Source organism: Ostrea edulis, chromosome 3 (assembly GCF_947568905.1).
Source record: "Ostrea edulis chromosome 3, xbOstEdul1.1, whole genome shotgun sequence".
NCBI classification, from domain to species: Eukaryota; Metazoa; Mollusca; class Bivalvia; order Ostreida; family Ostreidae; genus Ostrea; species Ostrea edulis.
Genome location: NC_079166.1, coordinates 72,939,664 through 72,951,845, shown reverse-complemented (window position 1 = coordinate 72,951,845; position 12,182 = coordinate 72,939,664). Strand labels below are relative to the sequence as shown.

General features: G+C 34.0%; 1 protein-coding gene across 1 annotated transcript; it reads left to right on the top strand.

Moving 5' to 3' along the window:
- Nucleotides 1-3,895: 3,895 nt before the first annotated feature.
- On the top strand, nucleotides 3,896-9,592 carry LOC125676903 (uncharacterized). Its single transcript, XM_048914776.2, has 4 exons — nucleotides 3,896-4,208; nucleotides 4,318-4,373; nucleotides 5,738-5,875; nucleotides 8,728-9,592. Exons 1-4 carry the CDS (start codon nucleotides 4,132-4,134, stop codon nucleotides 9,018-9,020), a joined length of 564 nt encoding a protein of 187 aa, XP_048770733.2. The 5' UTR covers nucleotides 3,896-4,131; the 3' UTR covers nucleotides 9,021-9,592.
- Nucleotides 9,593-12,182: the final 2,590 nt, after the last annotated feature.

The window sequence follows — 12,182 nt, the reverse complement described above, 5'->3', positions numbered from 1 at the left end:
TTTGGGGGTGTGAGTGTGTGGGGGTTTTTTTTTGGGGGGGGGGGTGGTTGTTTGGATTGTTGATGCAACTTGTAGATTGAAAATTGTATGAATGCAAGGTGAAGATAACGAACAGTGATCAATCTCATAACTCCTGAAAGCAATACAAAATAGATAGTTGGGCAAACACGGACCCTTGGACACACCAGAGGTGGGATCAGGTGCCTAGGAGGAGTAAGCATCCCCTGTTGACCGGTCACACCCGCCGTGAGCCCCATATCTTGATCAGGTAAACGGAGTTATCCGCAGTCAAAATCAGTGTGCCAAGAACGGCTTAACAATCGGTATGAAACACGCCAGACAGCATTTGACCCAATGCGAGGTTTTATTGACGAACTAGATCGTTATAACGACCATGGAATTTGGTGATGCCTCCATATAAGTGAAATTGTTTTGAAATTTCATTAAAACTACACTTTGATATTATATCAAGAGTATTCTCAAATCATTGAACACATCCCCTAAAGCAACCAGAGACAGGTTAATTTCAATTAATGAACATAGATTGATTACATTCATTGATATATAATTCAACTTTCTTACTGAAATAGAATTTGAAGCCTCTGTAATTGATTTAGAGATGTTATATTAATTGAAGATATTTGAGATAATTTGATTTAGGAATATTCTATGTTTGTCATATTTGAACTTAATTTTGCTTAATTAGACCCATCTTGAAATGATTGAAAATAAGTATAAATACATGTTATTAAGGATAAACGATGGTTTCAATTATATAATCACAAGCTGGTTGCATTAAATAGTATTAAGTTAATTAGATATGTTCAATTTCGAAACAATGTTTTTTAAAGACGACGATATGGACTATAAGGCCACACGTCAATACACTTCATGAAGTATGTTAGCGTTACTGTTAAATAAACTCTGCAAACTCCATTATCCGTACTTCCCTGTTCTTTCTGTATTTTCCACTTCAGTTCATGGGATGGAATGAAGGGAAGGAGGAGGCTAATTATATGATGCGAAAACACTTGATCAACTTGACATCAAACTATACATTCTCTACTTGAGTATTCAATACTTTTTCCTGTTTGTACACAAAAATAGAACGATTTCGTAAATGAAGTTCGTATCTGCGTGAGTTAAACGATTGCAGCTGAAAATACTCTGAAGAGGTGTCTTTCAACTATCAGGAAATTTCAAAACATTTCCTTTCCACTTTTAGTCCAGCTCAAAAGGAATATGAACTATTTCAATGTATTCATTATGCATGGTAACTCTTATCATAACTGATTATCATGTTGGTATTTTTGTTGCATACGGATTATAAAATACACATTTCAAGAGAGGCTAGTATGGCAACCGATCAAATGATATATCAATGCATATGGGTATTTTACCCAGTGTTACCTGCGATATTGTTAAACCTACCTGGTGTCAGAATATGTTGAACATTAAAAATGATAGGTGTATTGACGAACTAGATCGTTATAGCGACCATAAAATTTGCGAAATGCTAACATCAATCGAGACTGTTGAAACCCCTGTACCATCATCTTGTTTGTCAGTAGATTACCTCGATTTAAAAACTGACTATACGCAGAACAAACCCTTGTATATCGAATCAGTTGAGAGATATAAACACTATATGCAGGTGATAATGGAATATTGCTACATAAATATGGGAAGCCGACGATGGATAAGCTGAAATCATCCCGTTTGTCATACAGTTGAGTTGTCAGTTTGCCGTTAATGTTTATTTTCAATAAAAAATCTAAATATGAAGCAGAAGTGGACGACTCTGTGATGTCCTTTATGTCGAGCTCACAGGGATATATCAAATCGACATATGAATGAAAGTTATTATTGTTAATAGAGAAAACGTCATCGATATATCGAAATGTCGAATTGAAGGCCACAGCGAGAGATTTTTTCTTCTCACGTAGAGGTTTTATTTTTGATAAATTCTGCTTCATATGAATATAGAAACAGGTAAGCTAACAAAGGAGCAGAATTCGCGCCCATGGGAATCCCAATAGACTGTTAGACGACCTGATCACCAAAGACCCAAGAAGATATTGTCAATTAGGAACTCTAGCATATTTTTTATTTCAACTTCAGAATACTTGTGCGTGGAATCAGAGTGGTGTAAAACAAAGTAAGTTTTTGAATGACTGATCATTAGATATGCATATTTCTGTTTTCAACTTTTGTTGAAGAAGCAACTGTCTATGATGTCAAAAAGTATTGTCTTTAATTTGTCGTGATGAATGGTCGTATATAGTGTTGAAAAGTCCTAGGTTTTAATGTTATTGATTTGGGAAGATATGTGCGATTTCAGTTTATTAAAAGTTCTTTAGATTTTTTAGAATCCACATTAGATTAACACCACTTCTGGCATATGTAGTCAGTCAGTACGTTTGAAGTTTATCAGCTGTTAATATTACCGTGAGGAACAGAGATAGGGGCTTGGTAGAGCACTTACTGGATCCATCAATGTATCTTTGTTTGTAAGGGTTTTTATGTAGTTTAGGAATCCAGTATAGGTACGGTAACTCATATTCATTCGACCCATTGACTGGAATATTAAATGTGTCTAAAACTGAAGCATCGTTTTGAAGAATTTCATCTTTTGAAAGGACAGTTGAAATATAGGTACGCTTACCAAACGTGGAGTTAATGCCAAGTTCGTTGAAAATACAGTTGTATCAATGAGCCTTACAAACAAAGACAATGTTGTTACTAGCTTTGTCAGCTGGAACCAAAACATATTCCTTATGTAACCTATCTAGTTATTTTATCACTTCTGGTTTACTAAATACAGAAGGATAGATGGTACGTACTTTTGTTTCCATCATGGCCTGGACTTTTATAATTTTTCATGCGTACAATTTGCAAATTCGGAGCTTGTTATCGGTCCTTCAAAGCTGTTTGATACCGCTGTATGTACCTTAGCATTATCATCATATTGATTGTAGGACTTCACATGTTTATTTTAAATTTTGTCATTTCCCATGCAAGATTTCAAAAACAAAATTTCTATCCTTAACGATGTCGATTTGAGTAATAGTAATTAATCCATCGTGCCTTTCTATTTATTATTTTTTTTTTTTGGTATGTGTTTATTAAGAATGTTTTTCGATTCCAAACTAACAAAATACTTTAATGGGTTTTCTCCTTCCTCGGTCCATTTCACCTTTGACCCGATACTTTGCCCTTTGGCTCTAATTTTTAATTTATTTTTTTTCTATTTCTCTTTATTTTCATATAAGTTCATTAAACCGGTGTTCTGTTAAATTCTATTATTTTTCTTTCTTTCTAATTAATGTTCTATTTCGATTGTTTTCTTTTTTAAGTTGAATATGAAATTGACCATCCCCTTCTTTACATTAATATCAAGAAAAGGTCGACCACTGCTAAGAAACGAAATAGAAACGTTGTCTAGACAACAAATTATTTCAATAATGAAACAAGTCAAGAAACCTTAATTTTTACCCCCTACACTTTATCTGTTAAACATATTCATTATTAATAAGTAGAGAATTATTGAATGTCGAAAAACCTTGTTCTTTTGTAAATCCATTCAATTACAACATAGAATGAATGATCAGAACGATAGCTGTTCTCCTACTTTACACAAGTAATTATAGTTACCAAAGATTCAACGGTTGTGATATCAAGAAAACGTTAATTGCTGTTTGTTTGATTGGGTTGTTCCTCTCCAAATAAACGTTACTAAGTTTGGGTTATTTTCACGGTATACATATTTCAGCTTTAGAGCATCCATGAAAGGGTTAAGGTAACGAACAATGATCGATCTCATAACTTTCACAAGTAATACAAAGTTTAGTGTTAGACAAACACTGATCCTTGGGCTTGCTAAATCTGGACTCAGGTGCCTATTAGGTGTAGATATCCTATGTGAACCGCTCACATTCGCTGTGCGCCTTATATCTTGATCAAGTAAACGGAATAACCCATAGTCAGAATCAGCGTGTACCAAAATATAACGAGATGTTTTCAAAAGATTGCGTTTCATCCCCATAGAAAGGTCATAGCTATAAAACGGGAAGGAAATTATCGTATTAATACATTGTATAGTTTTATAATTTCCAAGGATATGTGAGGAATATGCACTACTCACTCCGACTTTTTATTGTGGTTTTTAATATCTTTACTGCAGATTCTGGAAGACTATGTGAAAACAGGTATCATAAGGAATGTTTTGATAGAGAAAGAAAATTCGTTGATGTTCACTTTTGTAATGATGGGGTACCTTGTTCAGGTTCTTAAATCAATCTTTTGTCCATTTGATAGAGAGCATGGGTGTTGTTCAGGGCAAGTGTGGAACGAAACGCTGGAAATGTGTACAGGTAACATACACCTTATTATGTTAGATGATGTAATATTCGTTAAATTTTATCATTATTCTGAAATGTGGTTATGTGTACATCTATAACATACTAAACCAATATGATACATTATGTAGGACTGATGCTTTCATTGCAATGTATGGATACCTCTCCTAGGTTGTGATTAAGTTAGATAAAAAGTTATTCCACTACAACACTTATGCATCGTGAGATTTAGCGAAGGCTGGTATGGGATATCTTAAGGGTTGGTTTATTGTTTGGTTTTGTGTAGTTTAAAGTCGAACTCGATAAATTTTCATTCACATTGCCGATGAAGGACTGCAAAAATCAATTACATGTATACACTTACAATGTAAATTAAAACAAAACGTTATGATGAGTCAAAGAATGACACATTGAAAAAGAAAATATGCATACATGAGGGTAGGCGTTGGTATTTCTAAACAGATATCTTAATCATCTACATGTAGAAACAATGTAAATTTCAATCCATTTTTTTCTTAATCGGGTAGTTATAGACTTAATAGCATTATTCAATCCAAATGAAACGCACATGCATGCGTGTGCAGGTCGGTTATTATGACGATTCCAATCAATAGATGATTTAAAAAAAAAATACTTATATAAATTTCCAACATTTTTTTAATAATGAAAATCTCAGACCGATTCAAAAGTGATACAGGTGCAAGCACATATATGTGTACTGAGTCAAAATGTAATCTACTTCGCATATGTATAAACTTGCATACATGGACTCTCATCCTAAAATGGTCTAATCGCAATCAAGGACGTCTTCTGAAATTCACGAACAATTGAAAAGACCCGTTTTCAAACATTAGTTTAGCCAAATAACAAGGGGAAAAGAAACAGCATGCAAGGAAGACAAATTTAAATCTGCAGTTTCAAGCACGATGTGTCGACAATCTACTCCCTCAAAACCGCATTTGTTGACTTTTAACGTTTCGAAGATTAAGTGCGGACGAAAAAGGTTACCAAAAGATTAAAAGAAATGGGTGTTTTCCTCGTACCGTAAATGTTACTACTATCCCCCCCCCCCCCCCCCCCCTCCGGATCTCTATTCACTCACGAAGTACTTTCGAATGTTTTGAACTCCTTAGTCACCGACCGTTCTCAAGTGAAATTTTGAATATAACTCAGGTTGTGTACTTTTCACACATTACAATCTACAGATAAGCACACGCATACACAAATATAATCGAAGGCATTTATAATTTTGAATATTTGTTTTACTCCAAAAGCTTGCACGGGTTGTTTTTTTTTATTATTTTATTTTTTTTTTTTATTATTTTATTTTATGTTTTCTTGTTATTACTATTATTGTTCTATTTATTCCCAATTGCTAGATTGTACAGCAGGATACACGGGCAAGTTCTGCGATATCAGATGTCAGTATCCTTACTATGGAATGCAGTGTCTTATGAAGTGCGATCCTCCCCACAGTAGAGACCACTATGATTTCAAAACAGGGTGTGTTCACACAGGTAACGCTCGTTCAATGACTTCTGTTCCATTGACAAATGTCCCTTGATATTAAGAGAAATATTTTAAACATTTAGTGTTGTTTTTATGATTTTGCATACCGGACAACGGTGAAAATTCTAATGAAAAAAGCAAAACTTTTTGCAAAACAGTGAGCATGCACAGGTCTTCCGTTCAAGCATAGTATAAATCATCTTTAGAGAGTTTGTTCGTCGCTCCAGATACTCAGTATGAATCTATACGAAGTATTTTATCACATATACAAAAGTTATTTTTAGATTGTCTACATTCTTATTTATGGACTTTCATCTTGTTCTTTTCAGGTCCATAGACTAATTAATGAACATAATTTCTCGATAATAATATTTACCACTAAAGGAATAGGTTGTGCGATTATCTGCCTAAACTGTAACAGTTCGTTATATAATTGTAATCCTCAGAATAATCAATATATTGCAAAATTATCCGACAATATACCTTTAAGAATTATTAGCTGCCAAATTCTTATAACTAAGAAATGATTGGTTAAAACAGCATAATGTTTTCTGAGTTTGGCTATAAATTCGTAAAAACGAAACCAATTGTATAGGAGAGGATCAAAGAAATATTCTACAATGTTTTTCAACCAGAAAATTTTGAATATTCCATCGCAATGTCATTACCGTATCAAAGATTTTCAAAATTTACCAATTCCAATGTAAACATGAAATACAATCTTTAACATTTTCGGTTTTGTTTATGTGCTTTTGATTAAAGTACTTACATGTACATGTTCCTGAATACATACCCCCACGCTTAAAAGCCACATGTATGTATGCACGAACACACACGCGCGCGCGCACACTCATCTCCTCTCCTTTGCAGCAGGTCCAGGTAAATAGTTAGTCACGTTGTTTTCTTAGCGTGCGTGACATTGTTGTCCCCAGTTCTTATGAAGGCATATATCTGCAATTTAGGTAAATTTATGTTTTCTAAGTATTTAATTCCATCTGCCTATCCAAATTGATTAGATTATATATGTTTTGCTATATAATTTGGAATGTTTACTGCAATGGTCTACATGCATATGCAACTAAGTAGAAAAATAGAGCAAATGGCAAAACTTTGGAAGTGATATTACGAGCAGGAAGATAATATTCATTTAGCTTAAAACGATTTCATATAATTGTTATAGAAATTAATTGGCGTGTTTCTGAAAAATTAAGTGGGCGGACACGATAAAAATAATAAACTAGTAATCCTAATAGTTCGCGAACAATTAGAGGACTTTCCACCTTTTCATTGCTTTTTGCTTTTTCCTGACAATTTTCATCTTCAATACTTCTTCACTTTTATCGCCTAACCGGACAACGCCTAAATCCTTAAAAAAAAAAAACCTAGTTCCGACGGTCACCCATCCAACTACTCGTCGCGATGAATGCATCTTAACTTGCATCATGGCGACATACTCTCTACCACAACACCAGACTGACTTGTTTAATAACGAAGAAGTACACGTGAATTATAAACTGTTTAGGGCCACCCAAGCCATTGTTTAAAGAACGTAGGATCCAAAGACAATAAATAAAGGAATTTCAAGGGTTTCAATGCTGGTTTTATGTGTGTTTGAACGTATGACATGCCATAATGTGCATGGATATAGTGTGGTTTTAGGAGGGCGTACTGAGAGACCGTAAGTGATGTTGTGTTGAATTGTGGACCACCACGGACACTCACCGGGAGGTGTGTGACCTTGACCTTTGACATTGACCTCATTTGAAGGTCAAGGTCATCGGCCTTCTTGCAAGTGGTCCCGTGTCTCTATGTCTATTCGTGTCAAAGTTAGAAGCTTAAATGACGATATCGGAGATTTGCAGGGGCAATAACTCTGCTTAAGGGGTTCCGGTCTCCTTCGGTTTACTTCTCACTGCAAGGGAGTTTCACTGGGAACTCATCAGCAAAGGTTTCGTGTCTCTACGACTTTCGGTTCTGTAGGAGTAGCGATAACAAGGTTTTCAACGCGAGTCGCCACAGTTCGCAGAGGGTTGTAATTCATAACATGGACACCAATGTAGAATTCCATGCTGACCTATATGGTATTTCATTGCTATCTGAAGCGGGAAAGAGGGTATAAAAAGTGCCATTTTCTGGTCTTTTTGGATGACCTTCACCTATTTTTCAAGGTCAAGGTCACCCAACCCGTTCCAGTGGGTTCGGTGTCTCTACGACTAATACTTTAGGGGTCGTCAATTTCTTACGCAGAAATCGTAAAACATGAAGGGTAATAACTTCTTAAAGGGTCCTCGAATCCTTTGGTTGAGTGTCCATATCAACTGGACTAAGTCACCTCTATGTTCTAGAAAAGGTTGGATGCTCCTATCCTTCACGGTTTTCGAGATGAATCGATAACAAGGGTTTTTTGCGTAAAGTCCTTTAAGTTCGTTAAATGTCAACGTTCAATTACGCAGAGTCAAATGTGGGCTTCTTTCAAGATGTCGAATAGGATGGACACCATCGTTTTTCGATGAGTCTTGAGACGTCAAAAGCTTCTCGCGGCGGAACAGAACAATATCAATAGGACTTTCCACAGGAAGGTGGAAAGCCCTAACTACAATGTAAAACAGGAAAGATGTTAAAAAACTATTATTATTATTCATTTTTTTCTTGATAGAAGACAACCCTAATAATAGAAAACGTCCACACAAAAAAAAAAAAAAAAAAAAAAAAAACATCGTATTTTATCTAGGAACAGTGTATGTACTAAAACACAGCCTTGCTAAACATTTGATTATCACTATTTATTCATTTATGTATTTTATTTCATTCTATTTTATTTATTTCTTTCATTCATTGATTTATTTATCTATTTTCATAGATTTGACTACTTTTGGCAAATTCATGGCGAGAACAAATACAGATGAAGGCAGCACAAATTCATTCATTACAGAAATGTACACACCATCCAAGAATCAAATTGACAAAGCCATCTCCAGTGCATTTTCTCCTCTGCAGATAGTACTAATTGCTCTGTCTGTGGTGCTGTTTATCATCCTTGTTATGTATCTGTTTTTGTACAAAATTACTAAACCAGAACAGCCAGTAGAATCCCATTCAGACAAGAAGAATGCTCATTATGAGGATGTTCAGGACCTCGGTTTCTATCCATGACGCCAAACAGCTGACTGATTCATAATGCATCTCCCTGTATTATTTATTTTCGAAAGAACTACATCAAATTTGTTGATTATTAATCATTGTGTGACATATGATTTAGATTACCAGTTTATATCAAGTTACGATTCAAATTATATATATTTTAGATATTTACTTTAGATGAATCTATGTGAACTTTCTGAAGGATGACGAAATGTATATCAATATCTATTGATAGAATAACTACTTTTCATATAAGCTACTTGTAGGTGAAATATATTCAAAAAAAGATTATTAAAAAATTAAAATGATATGATTAGTACAGAATTCTTTTTAACATTGTTTATCATTTCTTCACTATTTAAGTACCAACATACTTACACTCTCCCCTGTTTATGTACCATGGTCATTTTGTTCATCTACGAACTCAAACTTCAAGAGACTGATACACAGCTTCACACTTCCTCTTGAATGGGTTTTAGAATAATGACAATGAAATTTATATGTTCTTTTTACTTCATATTGATCATTGTTTAAATTTGTTTAATTTCAAGTTACGTAAATAATAAATTCTTACTGAAACGTTTCGGATTTACGTTTTTCGCACCTTCTTTTAAGAGGCTTAATGTATGACGGACAGTTTGGATCGTAATTCTAAATGATTTTTCTTTTCTTTTTTCAAACGTAGATATAAGAAATTAAAGACACCGTGAAATACTTCTCTGGGATTTATCCATTTACATGAATTTCACGTGAAAATTTCTATGTGGAATTCACGTTAAAAGAGCATCAAATGTGAATTCACACGAAAAAAAAATTCACGTGAAATTCATGTGAATTTCACGGGATATCTTTAACATGAATTTCACATAAAATCCACGTGAATTTCACATAAACTTCAAAACGTTAAATCATACATCGATATTTTGATACCCTGAATCTCAGGTTAAGATGAACACAAAAAGGAGTACAACTCTGTATTCAATCTGCTGATAATTTAATTAATTGGATTTGTTTTTACATGGTTGTCTTCATTGTCTTTTTTTCTTCTTTTAAACTCTGAAAAAGATACATTTATGTTTTAGAAGGACTGTTCAATATATAAAAGGAGTCATCTTAATCCTTATGTACACATACTATGAATGAAATTGCATGTACATGTAGCAGAAACGAAGAAAAAAAGTTGCAAAATTATCAATAATTTGTGTTCGAAAGAAACATAACCTTTTATATATTATCATACAGAATAGAATAGAATTATTATACATGTACGATGACCACGTGACCAGGTACAGAAGGAAGTCATGGAATATGTTTTCAAATTGTCATGTTCTAGTCCAGAGGCGATTTGAAAATGACTTTGCATTCCTCATTATCTAGATTAAATCTATATAAATGCATTGCTTAAAATGAAACGATTGATATTGCCAAAATGCCATATTTCTCTGAAATATTTTTTTTAAATTGCTTCCACATATATTTCATGATATTATGAAAATTGATAGAGATCTTGTTAGCAAATTCTGAAATCTGTAAGTAATATTAAAAATTACCTGAACAATATTATACCTGTTTAATATTCATTATTCAAATGAATTATTATCACGTTTTTCAAAGTGGGGTGGGTTTAGTATATTTCATCAGAGCTTTCAAACTTACATTCTTCTCATTTAAAACTATCGTTAAAGGGGGGAGCAACCAATATATATTTTATTGGCATTACGATATATATAACAAACGATGGACATTGTTACACATCCCCAATTCAATGTGCCTGATCTCGATGGTGCCTCTATGAAGGTTGGTACGTTACTTAGCACCCCTAATCAATATATAGATCGATTAAATTATAAAACTTATGTTCTGAATTACGATTACCATGGTCTCTGATGAATAAGGAAAGATTAACAAACCGTGTAGAGCTATGCGATGATGCGACACGTCCCCGAAGTGACATCCGTATTTTCACTGTCGTTGACGTAGGTACCCTTTCTAAAGTAATTTTCATCAGTCTGAAATAAGCTGTTGCATTAGGAACTTTAGATCACATAAATGTAATAGGTCTAATGACTTGAATTTACACTGAACATTTATGATTACAATACACTACCTCGTCTTACCTATGGAGTTCCTATATATGTACTTTCACATTCGCTGTCTTGCATAATTCAGCTTACTCGAGTGACGTCACAGTCTTGTAAATATTACCGGAATCTGACTGTAGTGCAAAGATTTATGTTTTTAAAAAAGTTATCTAAATATACATGAACAGTAATGTTCAAGATTATTTATGTTTTTCGCTTTCTTCCGAGTGCTAGAAATCTGTGTTTTCCTTTTGATTGATGATCTACAAATTCGGGATGGTGAATACGGCTGATAGAAAATTTTCATTTCTACATGCGTGTATCAGCAATTTCCAGTAGGTCTAACTTTACGCATACACCAGCTTCCAAGGTATCACACCGGTCATTATTCTCAATGTATATAAGGGGGGGGGGGTAATTAGAATTGATGCCAAATTACGGAAATCTGAAGTGACGTTACCAGCGCCCGTCTACCGACAGCGGAAAACAATACCATGACATTCTTTCCCACCTGCACAATACTACCCTCAAATCACATGTATGTAAACAGCCCAAGTACACCCCAACAAGTAGCCTGTTACCAACATCATAAAGCAGCGATATAAAAACAGTGTAACTCATCTTCAGTAGTTTTACAAAACTTTAGAAAACTGACCAAAACAACAATCTTTTGGAATACATGATTTTGAATATCTACCAGTTTGAATTTCTAAAGGGTGAGCATATATTCTTAGCTATTTAAAACGTTCTACTATCACAATTGGAAATTTCAAATGGTCTTACTAGTTTTAATTCATAGTTCTTTCTGATTTTACTGTAAAATAGTAATTTTCCACGTTTAGAAAATTTCGTGTTTTAACTCTACCAATATAGTGATTCTTCATGTAGTTGGAAATTGTGCTTTCATTAATATCTATGATGATGGGAGATTTAATTTATTTTTTAATTCTTAAGAGAAGAAAACATAATGGGAAATGAGAGAAATCAGGTGTGGAAGTACATGTAATCAAACTGCGTACAGAACTACAATGCAAGTTAATAATTTCGCAAATAAACGAGGAGAGGGAGGTGTGAGCAGGATCTACTTTATTGG

Bases quoted from the DNA above. Each gene is read 5' to 3' on its own strand.
- LOC125676903 (XM_048914776.2), top strand. From the start codon at position 4,132: ATGCACTACTCACTCCGACTTTTTATTGTGGTTTTTAATATCTTTACT. The intron at 4,374-5,737 runs GTAACATACACC...CCCAATTGCTAG, and splicing joins AACGCTGGAAATGTGTACAG to ATTGTACAGCAGGATACACG. The intron at 5,876-8,727 runs GTAACGCTCGTT...CTATTTTCATAG, and splicing joins AACAGGGTGTGTTCACACAG to ATTTGACTACTTTTGGCAAA.